This window comes from Cydia splendana, chromosome 3 (assembly GCF_910591565.1).
Source record: "Cydia splendana chromosome 3, ilCydSple1.2, whole genome shotgun sequence".
Lineage (NCBI taxonomy): Eukaryota > Metazoa > Arthropoda > Insecta > Lepidoptera > Tortricidae > Cydia > Cydia splendana.
In genome coordinates, this window is record NC_085962.1 from 16290655 (window position 1) to 16312784 (window position 22130).

The 22130-nt window shown below is 36.5% G+C and overlaps 1 protein-coding gene and 1 long non-coding RNA gene across 2 annotated transcripts in view; one reads left to right on the forward strand and one right to left on the reverse strand.

Moving 5' to 3' along the window:
• LOC134789402 (uncharacterized) overlaps window positions 1-22130 on the forward strand; it is a 368254-nt gene that overhangs the window by 281488 nt on the left and 64636 nt on the right. The gene's annotated exons all lie outside the window — the stretch shown is intronic.
• On the reverse strand, window positions 4357-21711 carry LOC134806560 (heat shock protein 75 kDa, mitochondrial). The gene is made up of 13 exons (XM_063779867.1): window positions 21514-21711; window positions 20421-20584; window positions 19561-19722; window positions 19195-19430; window positions 18242-18351; window positions 18010-18083; window positions 17185-17461; window positions 17022-17091; window positions 16426-16573; window positions 16048-16175; window positions 15286-15473; window positions 5015-5246; window positions 4357-4581 (listed from the first exon to the last, which is right to left on the reverse strand). The coding sequence occupies exons 1-13, from the start codon at window positions 21632-21634 to the stop codon at window positions 4407-4409; spliced, it is 2085 nt and encodes a 694-aa protein (XP_063635937.1). The 5' UTR covers window positions 21635-21711; the 3' UTR covers window positions 4357-4406.

Below are 22130 nucleotides of genomic sequence, written 5' to 3' on the forward strand. Positions count from 1 at the left end.
AATTTTAATTTTACTTCAAAGGCTTAACGATACCTAAAATGAACAAAAACGCTATTATTCTTTATTGTGGTTATCAGATCACAATTTTATAGTCACGCCCCAGCAGGGAACCAAGGGAAAGTTCGGATATTTAATTAAAATACATAAATACCTCCTAAAATAGGTGTTCCGCAATAATTGAATTATATTATTATATTATAATATATTCATTATCCATTAGCATTTCAATTATGTTTATGTTTAACGAAGATATTGAAGCTTCAATTAATCTCTATTTCGTTCCGCTGTGTAGCGTCTATCGATATATAACATGATTAAAATCGACTTTTCACATCCCTAAAAGAGCACACATATACGCTTTTACGCACACATATACAGCCTGGGCGCATCAAGAAAGGCAACACTTGATTTGAAGTTCATCTTGTCAACAGTATGGTTGTCCCTTTTTGACAAACGGCATTTTTAAAAGAGCGAGGAGAGAGAAATGATACTAGTTGCTGCGCCGTGAAAGAGAACAGAAAACGTTGGGCCCTTGAGATGTGTTGATATTGGCGAAAACAATAAAAAATATTACGTCCAAATCGAAACATGTTATACTCAACAGTGTCTAATCTAAATAATCAGAGAATAAAACTGCAAAATATTGCAATATCTTGCATTCACGCACACTCACATACCTAAAGCCAGTGTCTAATGTCAGTAGATTTGTAATGTTACAGTAAAGTAACCTAGAGGGCGCAGTGCAGCGCATGAATATTTTTAGGAAGAACAATTTAGAATTTAAATTCTTATTTGAGACATTGACAAGTAACTTAGAACCAACTGATACGTATTTCTATTTTCAGACGTTGATTGTCATGTGCTTGTGGCACCCACAACATCTGTTTTGAATAAATTTTAGCTAGAGTATCAATGAATCTGGGTTCAAATCCCGACAGTGCTTAATTATTATTTTATAAAAAGTTTTATAGATTATATGTTTTTATTCTTATTATCAATTGAAAATGACGCAAATTATTTTACCTAAAATTACAAAAACGCTTTTAATGTTAGCTTAGTACAGTCGCCATCAGATATATCGGGGCGGATAAGGCGCTCACAAATATCTGAACACGCCTCTATTGTCAAGGCGTTAGAGTGCGTGTTCAGATATTTGTGATGAGCACCTCGGACGCTCCGATATATCTGATGGCGACTGTACTAACACTACTAAGTAAGCTGGCTTGTGAGTCACATTTCTGGGGAAGTAATGAGAAACAGAAAAAAACAGAATAGTGTTCTTTAAACACAATATAATATTGTGATTATGATGGGATGCGAACTCGTTTATTTGCCTATATATGGTTGCACATAGAAGCGCTGATGGCCTAGCGGTAAGAGCGTGCGACTTTCAATCCGGAGGTCGCGGGTTCAATCCCCGGCTAGTACCAATGAGTTTTTCGGAACTTATGTACGAAATAATAATTTGTATTTCGCTTAGATCCCCACGTTACAGGCTAAACCTAGTGTGGGGATCACTGTAGGTACTGCCCCTCTGTAATTTAAGTTGTCAAATAAATATACATATTTAGAATTTTTAAATTTTAGTTTATGTTGTAGTTAGTTTTAGCTTTATGTAGTTTTTAATTTTAGTTTATATATTTTATTGTTTATATTATATATTGTATTTCCTACTAAACTTTTCGTATCATTATCATCTGTTCCACAATTAAATTTTTTTTTTTAAATATCCATTGATATTTGCCAGTCGCATAACGTAATAAACGGCAAAAAAAAAGAAATAAAATAAATAAATAAAAACAAAAATAATTCAGTCTTTGTTCGTGATATGAACGCGGCAACGCTGTTCAACTTAGACTTATACTCAATAGCTAGAAGCCACTAGACCATTTGACCATAGTAGATCCGGGCGAAACATGCCTTCTTATTATATTTAAGTAACCCATTACTGTCAAAAATATCAAGTTTGAAATAGAATTTTTCATTGTCGACTTACCGACATCCGAACGTTGCGAGCATGTTGCCTTTTCCAACCATTTGGCAATGTCGCCCGGGGAATAACTAGAAATCTTCTAAAAATGTATGTCCTTTTATATTTTGATATTTATGATTATAAATTTATGACGATTTTCTATGCTGCAAATTGATTAAATTATTGAGAGAAAAATGCTTGCAAAGAAAACAAAAAATATCCGTTTTCATTTCTCATGCTTTGAAAGAGGGTCATTGTTATTCTAAAAGTTGTGCAGAAAATGATACGTTTCTGCACTAGAGCATTTTTGGTTCCAATTCCAAGTAAGATTTTTTTTTACGATAAGCAATTGAAATTTGGGTATAAATGGATTTTTCATATAATTTCCATTCTGATATTTTACTCCCCATTCCATAAATAACGATACTTTTGGCTAAATTGTTAATTGAAAGTATCCTAAAAAAATACTATAAAAACTATTTATACTTAGTCATGTTTTAAAAAAAGCACATGCATTTTACTTTCCTTGTATGCGAAGTGTTTAACTCGGGTGAAAGGCATCATTTCTGCCGAGGTGATCATTGATGATTTCGGCAGAAATGATCCCTTGGTTAACAATGTACTATTGTTATGCGCAAGCAGAACATATAGAATCTTGTTTATTTACAAGAAGATGACATTTTGCTCCCAATATATATTTTCGAGAAAAATATAGCTACTTTAGTTTAAAAATCATTGTAAGAATAAATATGGGCTTCCAGAGAACATTTATTTATATTTCTGCCGAAACGAAAACAGAATTCACAAGGCTTTTCGGTGGACGACCGTTACGCGAATGATTGTTTGGACTGACCTTTAATTCTATTAAATGTATAGTTATATAAATGTATTTTAATTTAATATATAATATAAGTTATATTACATCTGGGAATGAAATTATATCAGAAAAAGGCGACTCTTAAATGAGTATACTCATAACATGCTTTGTGCATTAAATTTATCTCCCTCTATTGAGTGAAGATAAAACTAAATACACAGGTAACCTGTGTTCCGGTTTTAAAATGCCATCTGTTACACCTTTGATAAATTAAAAATGATTGCTTGTCAAAGAAGTCGCCATGTTAGAATTACACCTAATACTATAAGCATCACTCACACAAACAAGCAATGGGGCAAAATTTTACTAATTTTCAAAGGCTTTTTTCTTAAAAATATTAATCAATTTCTAGTATTTTGTTACTTTGGCGCACTAAGAAATATATATACTACCCAAACATTACGTATTCTAGTGAAGACACCCTACAGAATAGGAGTGAGTTAACAAGAAAGTTTGTATGAAATTCGAGCAAGTAGAACCACCTTAATCAGTAGCGGATTTGCAGTCTTGGCCGCCCTATGTCCTGTAGTAAACACTAGCCGCCCTTTTACTCAGCACCCACCATATAGACTGCCGCCCTAGGCCCGGGCCTACTGTGCTATTAGCCACCCACTTTGTCAGTAGAAAAAGGCGCAAAATCAAATCGTCGGCGCGAATAAAAAAATCGCTATGTGTTATTTTACGTTTTTTTGACTATGGCATATTTGAATTCTTTTTTAAATTTCCCGTCAACCCACATAAATATTTTTGTTATATCTTTATTAGTTTTGAAAATAAAAATTCCGCTATGAACACAGAATGACATTTGTACAAAAAAATAACAGAACAGAAACAAAAAAATAGCGATGTGATTTTTTAGCACATAACGATATTAAATGTCTTGTTTTTCGTCGAGGGTGCATGATGGCAATAATGTTGCACATGGCGATTTATTGTAGAATGGATTACCCGACAGACCCTAAAATCCGCTATGTATCATATATCGTAATATGTTACTTTGGCAACAAATCGCTATGTGTTACAAACTTAACACATGACGATTTTTTCCAACCAAATTTAAATCGCTATGTAGCAAAATTTGGTTAAAATAATCATATTGTAAAAAATTACAAAAAAATCTGTTTATATTCTTCATGAGTATTATGTAAAAATCAATGATCTATCAGAAAAAAAATACAGGTGCAACAAATATATTACAAACAGGAAAATAAACAGTTATTTTTGTCTCCTGAAAAGTAGCTTGAAAATACATGGCGATTTTTTTATTCGCACCGACGAAATGTTATATGGGAGGACAACCCTTCGCGCCCTTTCTTAATAAATATATAAATTTGCCGCCTTGTTCTACTGACGTAAATGGCTTGACAGACTTTATATTTTTAAATAAAAGCGGCCAAGCGGCTTCGATGGCAGCTGACTTTGGCTTTATTGCAACCAAAGAGTAAAGTAAGTATAAATTACAACATAGAAATTCGGGTGTTCGCAATATTGGAATAATTAAACATAATTAGCAAATATGAATATAATTCTAACAACACCTAGACTAGAACAATGTAATTAATGTTTCTCTAAAGCTTTAACCAGGAGCTCGTTGATGTGAGTGATCAAATTTCTTGGGTCCATAATGAGGCCAGCAGTGACCATGGCATTAGAGAATAGCTGATTTGCTACCATCTCAGCTAGCTCCTTATCAGTTGAAAGAAGCTTGTGCAACTTCTCGATTATAGGATGCCTGTAAAATAAATACATTATTGTAAAATGTTTTACTTTTAAATAAAGTAACATATTGTAGTAAGTATAAGTTTACTGTGCAACAAGGTTTCTTGAAAATGAATAAACTACAGTGTGATAAATCAATTTTGTCAAGAAAAAGTAAAAAAAAAAGACTTCAAAAAGGATAAAATAAAACATTAGAGTCAGACCGTGAAAAGTCTGCAGCGATTTTGATAGCCCACGCAGTGCAAGTGTCATTTTAAACGACAAACTTCTATGAAATTATGACGTATAATTAACACTTACACTGCGTGGGCTATCAAATCCGCTGCAGACTTTTCTTGGTGCGACTCTATCCTTTTTTGCGCTAGCAACTGATATGTTTGAAAATTTGAAGTCTCTCCACTTTAAATGAATGTTGTGTAATTATCAACTATTCATGTAGAACTTACTTAGCATTAATTTCAAGTTGGGGCCTCAGCAAGGCGTATCTGTTTTCTTCACTTAGGCTCTGCGCTTGGGTCCTGATGAAATGCCGAGCCGACGCCATTTCCTGGACGATGATCACGCAGGGATGCGAATCCAGCTTTTGTGTAGTTCTAACGTCGAACACTTTCCCGTCTAATTTGGACTTAAGGAATTTGATAAGCTCGTCGACTTGCGGTTGCTGGAGCCCTTGTGATCCTAGGGACGAAATAGTACATTATTGTCGAGGCTCGGAAGTAGCTACTTGCAGGCTGAGGATTCGTTTTAAACGGACGACCTTGGGAGTCCGTTTAATTGAATCCGAAGCCAGCAAGTAGCCTTCCAGCCGAGTCATATATAGTGCTTTTCTCAAAAATGGTGCAAGAAATATAAATATCATAGAAATATGTGACGTCCCACGGTCAAAGGTACCTTATGGCGGGTATGGAGTTATGCATACCCCAGTAATCTACAATAAATAAGCTATCGATAACACAAAAGATCAACCTTCTAGGTTGCGTAGTTACAGAGATATGATTTTTTGAAAATAATGTTGTGAAATGAGCAACTTTACGATAGAGAAGTTTTAAGTTTAGCCGCCTAAAAAACTATGTTCCTGAAGTAAGTTACATAGTTGACTACAAATAATAATACCTTATATATCTGAGATTAAAAAAATATTGCGACTTGTTCTGTAATGCAAATAGAAACTTTTGATATCGACTGATTTATGTGTATACTAACCAATCTCTTGAAAATAAAGTTTTATTTCATTTTCACGATTGATTGCAATGAGCTCTCAAGATTTAAATTTTATCTATTAGAAAACGACACTGACAGACAGTTTAAGCAACAAACAATACCGATTTAGAGGTGAAAATGTATTTTCTGACTTTTTCATATAAAATCACAAAATTGAATATTTTTACTTTTAATGTCACACACAATCAATTTTTCTGAGCACATATGAAAGAAATTCTGTCATTCAAATGAAATAAATCCTAAAACCCCAACTAAATACTATATTTAACCCCTTATGCCACTTTAAACTTACATAACAATAACAGTATTTGCTCCATACATTTACGAAAAGGTACCTTATGGAAATAAATCTAATAATACATCACTAGTAAATATCAATCATATTACAGTTTATCTTTTATGAATAGAAAATATTAATTTACATTAAACTGCCCCAAATTTAATTAGTTCTTCGTCATAATAATCTTAAAAAAGACCAATAATTTGTATGTAATGAAAAGGTACCTTGTGATTAAGTTACATGATGAGGCATGATGATGATGGAACAGTTAGGATAAACTAATAATGTTTTGGTAATGGTATAAATCGTCTATTTCTTATCAATAATATATTTCGGTTTCTATTGAAGATAAGCAGCATTGAGGTTCAATGACCTCAGATATTCCATAAGGTAATGCGTCGGGTATTGGCATTTTTCAGCAAACCAATGGCTGATTTACTGCATGCGACCAAACCAAATGAAGATTATTCTAGTTAAGAAAGACTTGACGAGAGTAACTTTGGTATAATAGCAGACTACTTGGATTTGTGATGTCGGTCTATGTACGGTCATAATATTTGCGAGGCGCCCCAACCAGAACTGAAATTATCAAATTAGTTTTGCAGAATGCTAATACAGGAAATTGGTAGAGAACTACCAAACTTCTTTTCCCGTATTGACTAGTTTTTTTGGGAATTTTCAATCTTTTTTCCATAAGGTACCTTTTCTACTAAACTCTGAGACGACATTACTAGGCTTATAACTAACTTATAACAAAAATAAAAACAGGTAAACAAACGTTACGCATTAAGGTTTCAGATCACACAATAAAAAAAAATTGAGCATTTTTTCACCTCTTTACAAAACATTTCATATCTCCGAAACTAGAAACCCTCATAAGGTACCTTTTCCCGTGGAACGTCACATATTTTACAAAACCAACGTTCTTGCGTATATATTTTCACAGAAGAAAGCCCTTGCCGCCTTTTTTTTTTAATAAAAAAATAGAAGTGTATTTTTCTGCCGAAAATACGCCAACCTATTTGACACAACTAAATAGTCGCGGTACTAATCATCTGTTTGGCTGTTTAATGGGCCCGTGCCTTCATTTGATATGGCCATTTCAACTTTTAAAAAGTTTGGAATTCGACAAATAATGGAATTTGTATGCAACATTGCAGTCCCAAAATCGAGACTGCAATGTTTTTTAACTTTTTAATTTTTGACTCACCATAAACTATTAAGCGCTTCGCGACCTATATGTTTTAGATAGCAAAGTCGACTTTGCCGTCCATTTTTGAGAAAAATAATTAGGTATCTGTTTCGAAAGCAGTCAGTATGAAACACAGTGGTATTTTTCTTTCAATTAAAAGGTTATAAACGGGACAGTTTCATATGAAAAATAATAAAAATATTCAATAATATAAAACTTAGGGTAAACTGTTCTGACTTAACCTATAGGCCAATACATTTACAATTTACATACTATCTATACATATAATAAAGCTGAAGAGGGTCGAAAGTCTGTACATGGAAGATATTCGAAAAAAAGTTGGCTGGGGATACTTAGAATCGATAACAGAACACATTCCAACAGTTTTTAGAATTTTTGTCTGTTTATCTGTTTGTCTGTTTATTTGAACGCGCATCACGTGAAAACGGCTGAACGGATTTTGATGCAAACTTTACTAATCTGTCGAGAACATCCCCGGCCAGGTTATAGGCTATAAAAATTCAACCCCTAAAAGGGGGGGTAGCCACAACACTCGATTGACTTAAGTTTGCCCCTGAATCTTATGGCGCTACTTAGGAAGGAGGGGCAAACTTTTTTCAAATATGTGCTACCAATATAGAGTACCCTGGTAAACTAACAGATGGCGCTGAATTTACTACGTGTTGACATGAATAAGCCACCTAGGAAGGATTTTGCCAAATTAACTCTAAGTTTAGAAGAGAGGGTACGGATATACACAAATTTAATTGAATAATTATGTTGATTTAATAATACAACAAAATTAAACGACAGTAAATTAATTGCCCCTCACTGCACAGTGCCATCTTTTGGGGAACTGAGTAAACATTAAGTAATCAAGAAAACTAAAAATGAGTTTACATAGTTACGTAGTGGTAAAATAAACACACATATCAACACGCGTATAATTGCATAATTATTTAAAATTATTAATTTTCTCCGTCATGAATTATACCTAATCGTAATTTTTATATCGCATCCATATCAAATCCATATTCATACGTATACAGCACGTAATAATGGCCACGAAGGTGGGTACTTTGAAAAAAAAACATTGACCTCTGTCATTTGCAGTGCCGGATTAACCCTTTTAAGCAAAATAAGCACTTGCTTAGGGGGCACCAAAAGTCCAAAACCGTAGGCAAAAAAACGCGCAGGCTGCATCAGCATTGCAGTCGTCGTGGAGTAGGTACCTACCTACATGAAACTTTTATACGTGTACAAGTACCCATCTAATAACGAAGGGTCGTAGGGATCAAGTAAGAGAGTGAGGGTACGTGAGAACATCTCCAACGTAGGCTTTCGATTTGACTTTCCGCGGAGGCCCTTAAAGTCATGGAAAAATATCTTGCTTTCGGGCTTGCGGCCACCCGATTTTTTCGACATAGGTTACCGATTTTATAGCGAATTTTGCTCTCTTGCACGCCAGATTTGTCAGCCAAGCCGATTTGCTCCTTAGCCGCGATCCTGAGACCTAACTTCAAAGTGTTATAACGGGGCGTGAAAGTCGAAAACTAAAAGCATCCTATCAAGTAGCGCTTTCGAGTGAAGCCAAAGAGCGAGCAGTAGAAGAGTCGTGATTACATGCATAGATTCGATTTCAAGCCACTCTTTTGCAGTTCGGCGTTAGGTCTTATGCGAGGCCTTCTGCCTTACGGCAAAGTTGATCTTCTGCCTTAATTACACTTGGGTGTGGATCCAAATCCAAGCTTTCCTCTTTCGCAGCTGGGCCTTCTGCCTTGCTCACACTTCGCCAATTCAATTCACTTGGTCAATTCCAAGCTCTGCTTTCTTGAATCTTTTCACCTCTCTTGCATCAAACAACCTCGCTGAGACCCTTAAATATCGAGCCCTATGCGAAGCAAGGCTGATAAAAAACTGTCCCATCCCTTCTCTGTATGAAATCCTGGTTTCGCGCCTGGTTGGGACGAAAAGTAAAAATGTACAATTATCTATCAAATTGTGTTTTTTATATCGAAAAATTTTCGCGCTCGCTTCGCTCGCGGTTTGAATAACTTTCTAAGCTATGATAAAGGTGACATTCGGGTAGCGACTGCAGCAGCATTACTCTGTTGCAACGTTACTGCTGCAGCACAGTCAATTTTCGTGATAAAATGATGTGACTGATTTCCATACTGAAAGTAAAAATGTACAACTGTCTATCAAATTGCGTTTTTTATAAAACACTGATTTAAACTTTCACGATTATTAAACATTATCAAACTGCACAACGGGACTTAATCGCGTATTTAGGTTTTAAGATTTACCTCCGACGTTTCGAGGACGGCGTTGTCCCCGTGGTCTCGGAGAAGACTGGCTCAAGTTGACATCAACATCTTCTAGCCGCGCGAGTTTTTCGAACTACCCGCACTTGGTCTTGTTTATCAGTTTGAACGTTTTGCGCACTAGGGATGTCACTCTGTCGACACACAACACTAACGATATTCGATTTATCGACTGTCGATATTCGTTTCCGCTTACATTTACTAATGACTGGATTCCATGTGGATGAGATCTTAAAACCCTCGTCCCGATTAAAATTGCAATGTTTTTTGATTTCAATGGCTTCCCGCACTTTTCTACTGTAGAAATGGCGATCCGTGGAGAGGATTTTAGGGTTATGCAGCTCAATCCAGTGGTTTGGTCCTGACTCCAGCAAATGCTCAGCCACCGCAGACTTGTTGCAGGTCAACAACTCGCGCGGCTAGAAGATGTTGATGTCAACTTGAGCCAGTCTTCTCCGAGACCACGGGGACAACGCCGTGCGTTTTTTATATCGAAAAATTTTCGCGCTCGCTTCGCTCGCGTTTTCAATAACTTTCTATGATACGATAAAGGTGACATTCGGGTGGCGACTGCAGTAGAATTATTCTGTTGCAACGTTACTGCTGCAGCACTGTCAATTTTCGTGATAAAATGATGTGACTAATTTCCATGATAAAAGTAAAAATGTACAACTGTCTATCAAATTGCGTTTTTTACATCGAAAAATTTTTGCGCTCGCTTCGCTCGCGTTTTCAATCACTTTCTAAGATATGACAAAGGTGACATTCAGGTGGCGACTGCAGCAGCATTACTCTGTTGCAACGTTACTGCTGCAGCACTGCCAATTTTCGTGATAAAATGATGTGACTTATTTCCATACTAAAAGTAAAAATGTACAACTATCTATCAAATTGCGTTTTTTATATCGAAAAATTTTATCTGGACTACAGCCCATATAACCATTCCAGTCGCAGAATCACAAAGTGGTAACTAAATGTCAGATGTGTCGTAACAGAGTCCACACAATGTGTCTAGAATTGTTTCGAAACAAAGTGTCGTCGCCGTGTCTACACTTTTCCGTAACAAGGTGTCGACACATTTGTGTGCACTTTGCGTGCGGTTTGCGACTAAATCTGACAGCAAATTTGTGACAGCAAATGTCAATATAAAATACCTCTTGAAAACCAAGGTTTGTCAAACTACTATTAGTGTCTCGTGTGCTCGTAATTCTAGTAAGTCATCATGGGCAATGCAAATGATAATAATCGACCGAAACCATATAAACACCCAACACCCGTCAACCTTTTACAGAAAAGTTTTTAAAGAAATTCAATAAGCTACTTAGGTCAGGCAACGAATGCTCCAAAAGTTGTAGAGGGAAATGCTCGGAACACAATTTTTGACTCCGTAACTCGGTTTGACAAGTTAGGAGGTGAACATATCAAAAGTCCCCGGCCGTAGCCCTTGAGCGGGGGGGAGAGAGGGGGCTTTGAAGGTCCCATTTTCCCGTTTTTCGATTATATCTCGGAAACTATGCATCTCAGCGACATGGCCACTTATACAAAATGAAAGTTAATTTAATTTGTTACAAGTTTATTCAATCAATTTTTTCGATATGTTGAATAGTTTTTGAGATATCCGCTCTTGAAAGTTTATTTAGGGCTCTCAATTTTATCTTGATATATCTATAGGGGCTATTCATAAATTACGTCATTTCAAATTAGGGGGGGGGGGGTCTGGACATCGGATGACGGTAGCATGAAGTAGGAGGAAATGGGGTCATTTGAAGCATGATTTTTGGATGATTATAGGGGGGGGGGGGGTCCAAAATCGTCAAAAATCGATGACGTAATTTATGGACAGCCCCATATCAGTGAAGGTGCTAGGCCGTGTTTGGGTATCGTTTTCGTATAAATCTGGGGTGCTGAATCCATTTAAGATATCACATTGACACCATTCCACAAAATAAAAATAAATCTTTTTAGGGTTCCGTACCTCAAAAGGAAAAAACGGAACCCTTATAGGATCACTCGTGCGTCTGTATTATGTATGTCCGTCTGAATACACAAAATAGTTCTTTACCTATAGATGACAGGAAAACCTATTAGAAATGTGCAGTCAAACGCGAGTCGGACTTAATGTACGGAACCCTTAACGCGAGTCCGACTCGCACTTGGCCGGTTTTTTTGAAACTCTTCTTGACGCTTAACCGCTGAACCGATTTCGTTGAAATTTGGTATAGAAATAGTTTGCGTCCCGGAACAGGACATAGGATAGATCTTATAACCAAAATCATCTTTTGAAGGTGTGAAAAGTGGCGTAGAAATTTGTACGGGAAATCAATAACCGCTGAACCGATTTATATGAAATTTGGGATGGTCTACATCTTTGATTTAGTTAAAAATGATGAAAAAACATGACTTCAAACCTAAACTTAAACAGTATTAACTTCAAGAAGTCAATTCTGAATTCCCCCCTACACCTCATTTCACACCTTTAAAGGATGATTTTTGAGATAACTTATTATATCCTGTCTCGGGACTCAAAATATATGTGTACTAAATTTAAATTAAAACTGTTCAGCAGTTTAAGCGTGAAGAGGAGTTTAAAAGAAAGTATTTTAATAAGTTTATATGTTTTTACTTCGGCATGGTGTCAATGTGATACCTTAACTAAATTTGGTACTGCGAATTTATACGAAAACGATACCAAACATGGCCTCGTAGCTTTACTGTTGTAGAAGTCAAAATAAAATTGAGAGCCCTAAATTCTTATTACTTGGCCAAACTTGTGTAGAAGGAAAAGGTAAAATAAAAGTCTTCGGCAGGAATATAAGACACAAATATATTTTTTTTTGCGTTACTATTTCATTCATCAAATATAAACATACCTTGATTATACTATTCTAGTGAGATCCTCATAGATAAACAAAAACATTTACTTAATAAATTACAAGGTCGAAATGTCACGGAACTTGTGAGAGTAATACCTATGTGAAAAATAAAAACTTTTATGACAAAAAAAATCTGGACACAATTTAAGAATCACCCAATTGCGTCGAGGAATCATCTGTATTTTTGCTTGTTTCATTACCTCCTCGCTTCTTTTTTGTCCTTTGTATTCTGTAGCAATTTGTTAGATCTGAAAATAAAGATAACTTGCGTCGTCACGGATGTCGATTTATAGGTTTTAGGGAGTGCAGAATTCGAAAACGATGATCATTTTATAATCCAAGATGGCGGCTACGTATTTTGTCATAAAAGTGGAATCCAAAATAGTCATCATTTTCGAAATCTGCGCCCCCTAAAACCTATAAAACGATATCCATGACGACTCTTTTATGACATAGTGCATTGCCGCCATTTTGAAATTGAAAATGTTATCATTTTCGAAATCTGCGCCCCCTAAAACCTATAAAACGACATCCATGACGACTTTTATGACATAGTGCATGGCTGCCATCTTGGAATCCAAAATAGTCATCATTTTCGAAATCTGCGCCCCCTAAAACCTATAAAACGATATCCATGACGACATTTATGACATAGTGCATTGCCGCCATTTTTAAATTGAAAATGTTATCATTTTCGAAATCTGCGCCCCCTAAAACCTATAAAACGACACCCATGACGACTTTTATGACATAGTGCATGGCCGCCATTTTGGATTCCAAAATGGTCATCATTTTCGAAAGCGCGGCCCCCTAAAACCTATAAAACGACATACATGACGACTTTTATGACATAGTGCATGGCCGCCATCTTGGAATCCAAAATGGTCATCATTTTCGAAATCTGCGCCCCCTAAAACCTATAAAACGACACCCATGACGACTTTTATGACATAGTGCATGGCCGCCATTTTGGAATCCAAAATGGTTATCATTTTCTAAATCTGCGCCCCCCAAAACCTATAAAACGACACCCATGACGACTTTTATGACATAGTGCATGGCCGCCATTTTGGATTTCAAAATGGTCATCATTTTCTAAATCGGGGCCCCCTAAAACCTATAAAACGACATCCATGACGACTTTTATGACATAGTGCATGGCCGCCATCTTGGAATCCAAAATGGTCATCATTTTCGAAATCTGCGCCCCCTAAAACCTATAAAACGACACCCATGACGACTTTTATGGCATAGTGCATGGCCGCCATTTTGGATTCCAAAATGGTCATCATTTTCAAAATTGGGGCCCCCTAAAACGTATAAAACGACATCCATGACGACTTTTATGACATAGTGCATGGCCGCCATTTCGGATTCCAAAATGGTCATTATTTTCGAAATCGGCACTCCCTAAAACCTATATATCGACACCCATCTCGACTTTTATGACAAAGTGTTTTGCTACCATCTGCATGCAAGACATTTCTATTATTTTTACGTACAAAAATGGCCCCCTGTCAACGTTCAATCGAGATTTAATCGATAATTTATTCGATTAATATTCAGATTAATTCAATTTCAATCTATGTTAGGTCGACCAAACTAATCGCGATTAAAATTTGAGAATTAACTTTTTTTATTCCATTAATTAGTCGAATAAACAGTTAATCGATTAATGCCCATCTCTGACCACGGCATTTTTACACTTTGAGAATATCTGAAAACAAATCAACACAAGGAGCCATTTTGCAAATCCAGTAACATACCAGTAACTTTGTTATTACTTTTGACAGCGCGTGTCATGTGTCAACACAGAGTCGACACAAAGTCGAAACATTGCAACTACTTTGTGACTGCAATATTTCTCAGCCTTAAACCATATTTATACATCATAATTAACAAGTTTCGTAGTATGTAAAGCGTTATTTCTGTTATTTAAGTATAGTATACGCATCGAAGTACTAAAAATGCTTCAAATAATATAGTTATGAACACAGGCACTGAGAAGTAAACAATTTCATTTCCGGCTAAACTAAAACAATGTGGTGGCGCGTTGATTATATTACACTTAGTTTATCAAATCACTCGAGCAGTTTAATTCCCCATAATAATTTAAGTCCTATTGTAATATAAATGCAAACAATATATAATTACGTCTTGTAATCCGTTTTAGAGATGGCGTATTAATGTCACTTATTTTTATTTAAGTATTTTTCCATCTGACAGTTTCCATTTGACAGGAACAAAATGAACGAATGAACGAATGATTTTGGCATAAAGTAGTCGCAAACCCGAAACAATGTGTGCACACGGCGACCACACTTATGTCACTTTGTGTCATGTGTCGACCCTTCCCCATTTCTGGTAACTGTGTCGACACGGCGACGACTCTGCGACTGGAATTGTGACCGAAACAGACGGTGTCGACACAAGATGTGTCAACACCGCGTCGTAACGGCGACTGGAAATGGTTGTATGGGAGTCCTCTAGCGATATGCATCTGTCAACTTTACTTCAAGTTCCGCCTCCAGGAGAGAGGGAGAGAAATTAGGATTAGAAATTAGCCGCTTACTGACACAGACCGAATTCCACGCGGGCGGAGCCGCGGGCACAGCTAGTTATGAAATAAAAATGGAAGGGAAGGTTGCCGTGAATATAGTTTTTCTTTCCAGCAATTTTTTACCATCAGAATAGATATATCAGGGCCAACACGTCTCTACTGTTTAGATTTTAGGTTAGGTACAATAAGGTATAAGGTACCTATGGATATTTTGAGCAGCATCTTATACTTAGAATTAGAACTGGTATTAATAGTGAGCGTAAATACCTATGACCGAGTCTTGCTTGGTGTCTGGCTCCTTCTGCATGTCGCTCTCGACGGAGACGAGCTGCCGGCCGCCGAACTCCTTGAGCTCCAGCAACACCAACTCATCGTATGTGTCGTAGCAGAAAAGCACTTCGATGTCACGTTTCTTCAGAGATTCGAAGTATGGCGATGATTCCGCCAACTCACGACTGTAACGTCATGTACACGCTTAGGTATTCACTTCTCCAGAAATTTTATTGATTTCTACTAAAATTAAAAATGAAACATGTGAAATGTCAGGTACTGTCGACGGTCTACGTCAAAGAATTTTTGCCCTTGTATAAGGAGTAAGGTGCAAAAGTGTAAAACTGTAAACATATCCTGACGTCGACTATAATACGGACGTACAGTCGTACACGTACCAAGACTAGGTAGAGTGGTGATCTACCTATACAAAGAAGCTAGCAAGAGCAGTGGCGGATTTGCAGTCTTTGCCGCCCTAGGCCCCAGGCCCTGTAGCCGCCCCTTTCTCAGCACCCATCATATTTACAACATTTTGAGTTATTTCTTGTTATCATCGGCGAATTTTTTGTCACAATTTGCCGCCCCCAATAACTTGCCGCCCTAGGCCCCGCCCTACTTGGCCTTAGGGTAAATCCGCCACTGAGCAAGAGCTCGCTGAAAGTGACCTTTGTGAACCAATTGACAATACAGTAGTTTTATGATATCCAAGACTGTATAATGTATTTTCAGAAAATGCTTATTGGAATGTTATGTATTTACCTAGGAGCAGCTAAATAGTAGATAGTTCTAGATTCATTCTTCTGACGTGCGTTATATTCTGTCATTGATGTTCTGACTCCCTTCTCTAGCTTGGACGATTCAAATCGAAGCAGCTTTGCTACTTCTTCCTATAAAAAAGAAAATTTAAGCATTATAATTATGTAATCACAAGGTGGTTATAGTTTATTGTTCATGCTCCATAATAGCGTACAGTGGCAATGGTTTATTGGATAAAAGGATGATTCATAGTGCAAGTTAAGTACCTATCTAAAAAGTTCCACTATGGATTATTAAAATAATCATTGGGCCTAAAAATAGACCGAGTCTTACAAGGTTGTAGTATCTATCTAAGTACATATATCTAAATTATGAACCTACCTTCTCCATTGAACTCTGACTAGTAACAATTCCTTCCTTTAGGAATATAGCATAATCTTTGTAAAACGCATTATACCCCACCGGATCCTTTTGGGCGCTATCACACATGAATTTAAGGAACCTGTTTGTCAGGACTGTTCGAAGTTTGCTGAAAAATAAATATTTTATTATAATATATACAATTTTGCATATTAAACCTTATAGATGAATATTTTAATTAGGTATTTATTTTATTAATAACAAAAGTTATAAACTCCAATTTTTCTTCTTATTGAAGGGTTCTTTTCTAGGTCTGTGGTTCTTTTATTTATAATTTCTTTCTGATTTTCGAATGATCCTAGTCCGGGCTATAACCGTGAAAATCGAAGTCCGCAAATTGCGGGCATCTTTCTCTGTTACTCTAATTAGCCTTCATTGGAGTAAAAGAGAAAGATCCCCAAATTTGCGAATTTCGATTTTCGTGGTGGGCCTTCAGTTCTGCTTTGCTCTAAGGTAGACAGGTGGAAAATGTCTAATTACCAATATATTTTGTACTATATTAATTAAATTAGGTATAGCATTTAGTCTATACTAGATAACTATTTTAAGGCACTTACACAATCAAACTGCTGTTTTGAAGTAATTCTCTACTTAAATTTAAAGGAATGTCTTCTGAATCCACCACACCTAAGAAATAATCATGATTAAAATTTCTCTTAAAAAATAATGTTAACCTAAATATGGTCTTAGAATGATTGTCTCAAGATTTACACTACCTACCTTTTACAAATCTCATCCACTTGGGTAATATATTTTCCGCTTTGTTTTTTATCAAAATCTTTCTGCAATACAAAGCCACACCAACATCCGAGTCTCGGGATAGTTCAAAGAGGCCCGGTTTGCCTTCCGGAACATATAGAATGGACCGTATACTGACAGGTACATCAGTCTTGTAGTGGAGGGTGAAACGCGGTTTGTCATATGTGTTGCCAATAAATCTGTAGAACTCTATATGTTGCTCCTGTGTCACTTCCTTAGGATCCATTAACCAAAGAGGCTGCAAAATTACAATGTCAAATATATTAACAAAAACAAATGACACTAGGTTACCTGAGCTCTATAGTTCGTTTTTTTAGCATTAGAAAAAGTCTACGCGATATTCATCATCTCAGCCATAAGACGTCCACTGCTGAACATAGGCCTCCCCCTTGGACCTCCATACGTGCCGGTTGGAAGCGACCCGCATCCAGCGCCTTCCGGCGACCTTAACAAGATCGTCTGTCCATCTTGTGGGTGGACGTCCTACGCTGCGCTTGCTAGTCCGTGGTATGGTACGCGATATTAATGTCTTTTAATTGAAAAACGCTTATTAAAAATCAGTAACTTTTACTTATGAAAGCAAAAGAATGTAAATAATCGTATATGATTCATAATTGTTACATAATTACCGTGACTTATTTTTCAAAAGAGTTAATTTTCAATAAAAAGACACGTCAAGATTGTTTACCTTTTTTCTAATGCTAAAAAAACGAACTATAGGCGATTGAATTGAGCATGTAGGTAATTCCTATTAAATAAAGTACAAACAAACCTTACAATACAAACCTTAATAGAATTGACTTGCTCATTGTTCAATAAAATGGGGCTGCTGATAAAATTACTGTATTTTTTTATGATGCCTGCAAAAAGAAAAGTAAACGTGATATGATGAGTCACAAAGTCTTGAACCATTGAAATTAAAATCAAAAAACACCACACATAAATTATATACACTGTAAGCAGTTTTATTGCATAATACACATATTACTTATTTCTCTCGCTGGCGTGTGACACTTACCCTTAACTGTATCATTATCCGAAAATTCTCTGCAGTCTGTCTTTAGATAGACTACAATCTTAGTTCCAATTGGAACCCCATCAGCTTCTTGAATCTCATACATCCCAGAGCTGAAATAATGTAAGAACATCAAGTTAAAGCAGATTGAAGAACACTACTCTAGCGGGATCAAAATATTCATCCCACTCAAAATGGCACTACTTATAATTTAAATAAAATTGTCTCGGATCTTTAAATTAATTTAACATTGTATGGAAAGTGTGACAGTAATTAGACACTAATGCAGATAGTCTACCAGTAGAGGTAGGCCATTATGGTTTATGAAACCCAGATCTTCCAAAAATATGGTGATGAATAATGTAATATTTTTTTATTTGTATTTGTAATATTAATACATAATATTTTTATATTATTAGTGGCCTGTTACAGTGATAAATAATGTCATTATTAAGACTTAGTCAACTTGGTTAAAACATAAATAGGTCCTTACCTATGAAATTGGCGTTTTTGTTCATAGATATAAGTCTGATCCTAGTTTTTTTTTTTTTACAAAAGTACATACACAATTACAATAAAACTACAGTGCACTCAATAAACAACGATTTTACATACAATTAATTGTTATTTTTTATTGTTAAGTGTTCAGAATTAAGCCTTGAAAATAGGTCTTTTCATGTGCTGTCGGTTCGAGTATTAAAATTACTTATATTTTTCTAATGGTACCAATTTTCAAGAAATGGAGATATTGAAAACATACCTTAAAGGTGTCAAAAATTACTGGAAAAATTTTGTTTGGTTTGAATTAGCCATCAAAAAAATATCCGCAAAATTAATTGTATGGAAATTCGTGTTTCGTTGAAATTCTCCGAACAAAACGCCAATTTCATAGGTAATGACCTAATATATTTGAATATAAGTACCTACATAACATTCTGATTACAGACAAAACTTACCCATCAGAACTCCATTTGAATCCTGGTGAGCCTGCAATGCTGCTTCTGGTGAACACTTCAATTTTGTCAGCAACCATGAATGCAGAGTAGAAGCCGACTCCAAACTGGCCAATAATTGAGCTAGCTTGTTCAGCCCCTTGCTTCTTGATTTCCTCAATGAAGGATTTGGAGCCAGAGCGGGCAATAGTACCCAAATTCTGTGTGAGCTCTTCTTTGGTCATTCCAATACCTGAATCCTAATAATAGAAGAGTAAGGTGTTTTGTAATAAAAGGTAAATCTTTCTATATTTTTGCCACTTAAATATTGGAAGAGTGATAATGAGAGAAATTTTAATAATAAATTTGCATTAGGTAATTTGTCCTGACCTGGAAAGTGATGGTCCTGTTCTGCTTGTCTGTGGTGAGTTTGATTTCGAGTGGTCTGTCAACATGTTCCAACTGCTTGCCCTCTGGCGCAGCACTGACAGTCAGGTATCTAAATTTTTCCAATGCATCACTTGCATTTGAAATAAGTTCTCTAATAAATACCTATAAAAAAAAAACATTTTAAAATTATGATTATCTGTTACAAAAATACACAATTAAACTTAGCAGTGCAACGGCCTGTCATCTTGCCAATTGCATGTCTTAGTATTTTATTTGATAGTTATCTAGTGCAGAATATCGCAGTAGCAGTGATAGATTTAGTATCAATAAATAAGAGAAACTGAAACTATGTAGGCTTGAGTAGGTCCTGAACTAAGAACTGTTAAGAATGAAATCCCGTGAAGGACTGAAAGGAACTAAATCTTTTTGCATGCTCTTTAGGTCCTTTAGTTCAGTGGGATTGGAGTGCGCTTGAATGAGTGAAACAGTAAACGGATGGAACGAACCAGTTGACCATGTCGCTGGCACAAGTGTGAACGAGATGAAAGAACTACGTGACACTCCTTAACCAGTAAAATATGAAGGAAAATCAAATAATTTTCGATACATATTTTTTTTTATTGTGTTAAGGTGTTTTAATGTTTAACATCATATCATACAAGTTGTGTTGTATTCAGTTACCAAAGATTGGAAAGAAACCAATGAAAAATCGACTCCTATTCATTCCCGGCTCTCAACGACCGAACTGAACTAAAGGAACTAAAAGAAGTTCGTTTGACCGATTGACCGAGAGCGGAGCGGAGTGCTCTCTGTAGTGACCGAGCAGGCACAAGCCTAATACTATGTAACACTGTACTTACTTCCTTATCAGAATAAAGTGATCTGGCGACAATATCCAAAAGCATTCGTGTTTCCGCTTGGAATTCTTTTTTTTCTGAAGATCCTTTCAATACTTCTGTTTCAGTTTTACTTTCTGTTGCTGTGCTGTATGGTCTTTGCGAATATGGCCGGAGGAAATACGAATCTGAGAATAAGTATAGTTTTTTTATTGTAATGTTACTGACAAAACTTGTTTGCCTGACTATATTTATATAGTAAAAATGTACATTGGATGTAGGCTTGAGTCGGTCCTGAACTAAGAACTATTAAGAATGAAATCCCATCAAGGACCGAAAGGAACTAAATCTTTTTGCGCGCTCTTAATCGATCTTTAGGTCCTTTAGTTCAGTGGGATTCGAGAGCGCTTGACTGAGTGAAACGTAAAATAGACGGAACGAAACGGTTGTCAATGTCGCTGGCACGAGTGTGAACGAGATGAAAGAACGACGTGACACTCCTAAGCCCGTAAAATATGAAGGAAAATCAAATATATTTCGACATATTTCACATTTTTAAATTATGTTAAGGTGTTTTAATGTTTAATACCGACACATCGTATCGTACAAGTTGAATTGTATTCAGTTACCAAAGATTGGAAAGAAACCAATGAAAAATCGACTCCTATTCATTCCTGGCTCTCAACGACCGAACTGAACTAAAGGAACTAAAAGACCGAACTAGTTCGTTTGACCGATTGACCGAGAGCGGAGCGCTCTCTGTAGTGACCGAGCAGGCACAAGCCTAATTGGATGCAAAATAAAGATCTCTATCTATCTATCTCTCTCTACTATATTATTTATAAATGTCGTAGGCTGATCGTAAGATCAGGCAGATCGTAATGTTCCTGTGTAATGTTTTGACGATAGTCACATTAAACCAATACATAGGTAGGATAGGTTCGTTAGGTTGCTTCAGATGCCCGAAGGATAAACTGCCCAGAAATAGGAGAACTCCGTCGACTCAGGGAACGAGTCAAAGATTTTCACGTTTCACGATATGCCTAGGAATTTCACGATATGCCTGATCTTACGATCGGCCGCCGACATATACACATTATATCGTGATAAAACATACCGTTTTGTGTTTTAGCAGATATGACCCTTGCCGCGAAACGTTTTGTGTTGTTTGCAGACTGTAGAAGAAATTTTCGTGTACATAATGTTGAGGATCCGAGTCTGGCACGCAAAGCTGACATATTTATTTAGTTTAATATAATTATTCGCCAAATAAACTAACCTAAATTTTCACAACTTCGCATACGCAATTGTTTTAAAAATGAGCAAAATGAACGAATGAATGAAGTTCCTATCTGTCATGTAATGTCAAAACTAGGGACGTGATAAAGTCGATAAAGTAGTAACACACTATCTCGCCGCACCGCGACCTTGGTGCGTCGCACCCATAAGTGAGAGCGAGAAACAGAAATCTCTTTCTCGGTCTCACTTATGGGTGCGCCGCACCAAGGTCGCGGTGCGGTGCGATAGTGTGTTACGGCCTTTATATGCGTGATATGCTGGGGATACGGGAGCCGTAAAGCCCCCCATTCACACTCCTACCTTGTAGTCCGCCTCGTTGGGTAGGATTGTGTATGGGGGTTGCGGACTACGAGCCGTCCTACCGTTTAGCCGTTTGTAGGGCGCGACCATGGTGCATCTTGGTGCGCCGCACCCATAATTGAGAGCGAGAAAGAG

Bases quoted from the DNA above. Each gene is read 5' to 3' on its own strand.
- LOC134806560 (XM_063779867.1), bottom strand. From the start codon at position 21,634: ATGTCAGCTTTGCGTGCCAGACTCGGATCCTCAACATTATGTACACGA. The intron at 19,431-19,560 runs GTCAGGACAAAT...TTCTATTATTAG, and splicing joins ACAGGACCATCACTTTCCAG to GATTCAGGTATTGGAATGAC. The intron at 18,084-18,241 runs GTAAGTGTCACA...TTCTTTTTGCAG, and splicing joins GGATAATGATACAGTTAAGG to GCATCATAAAAAAATACAGT.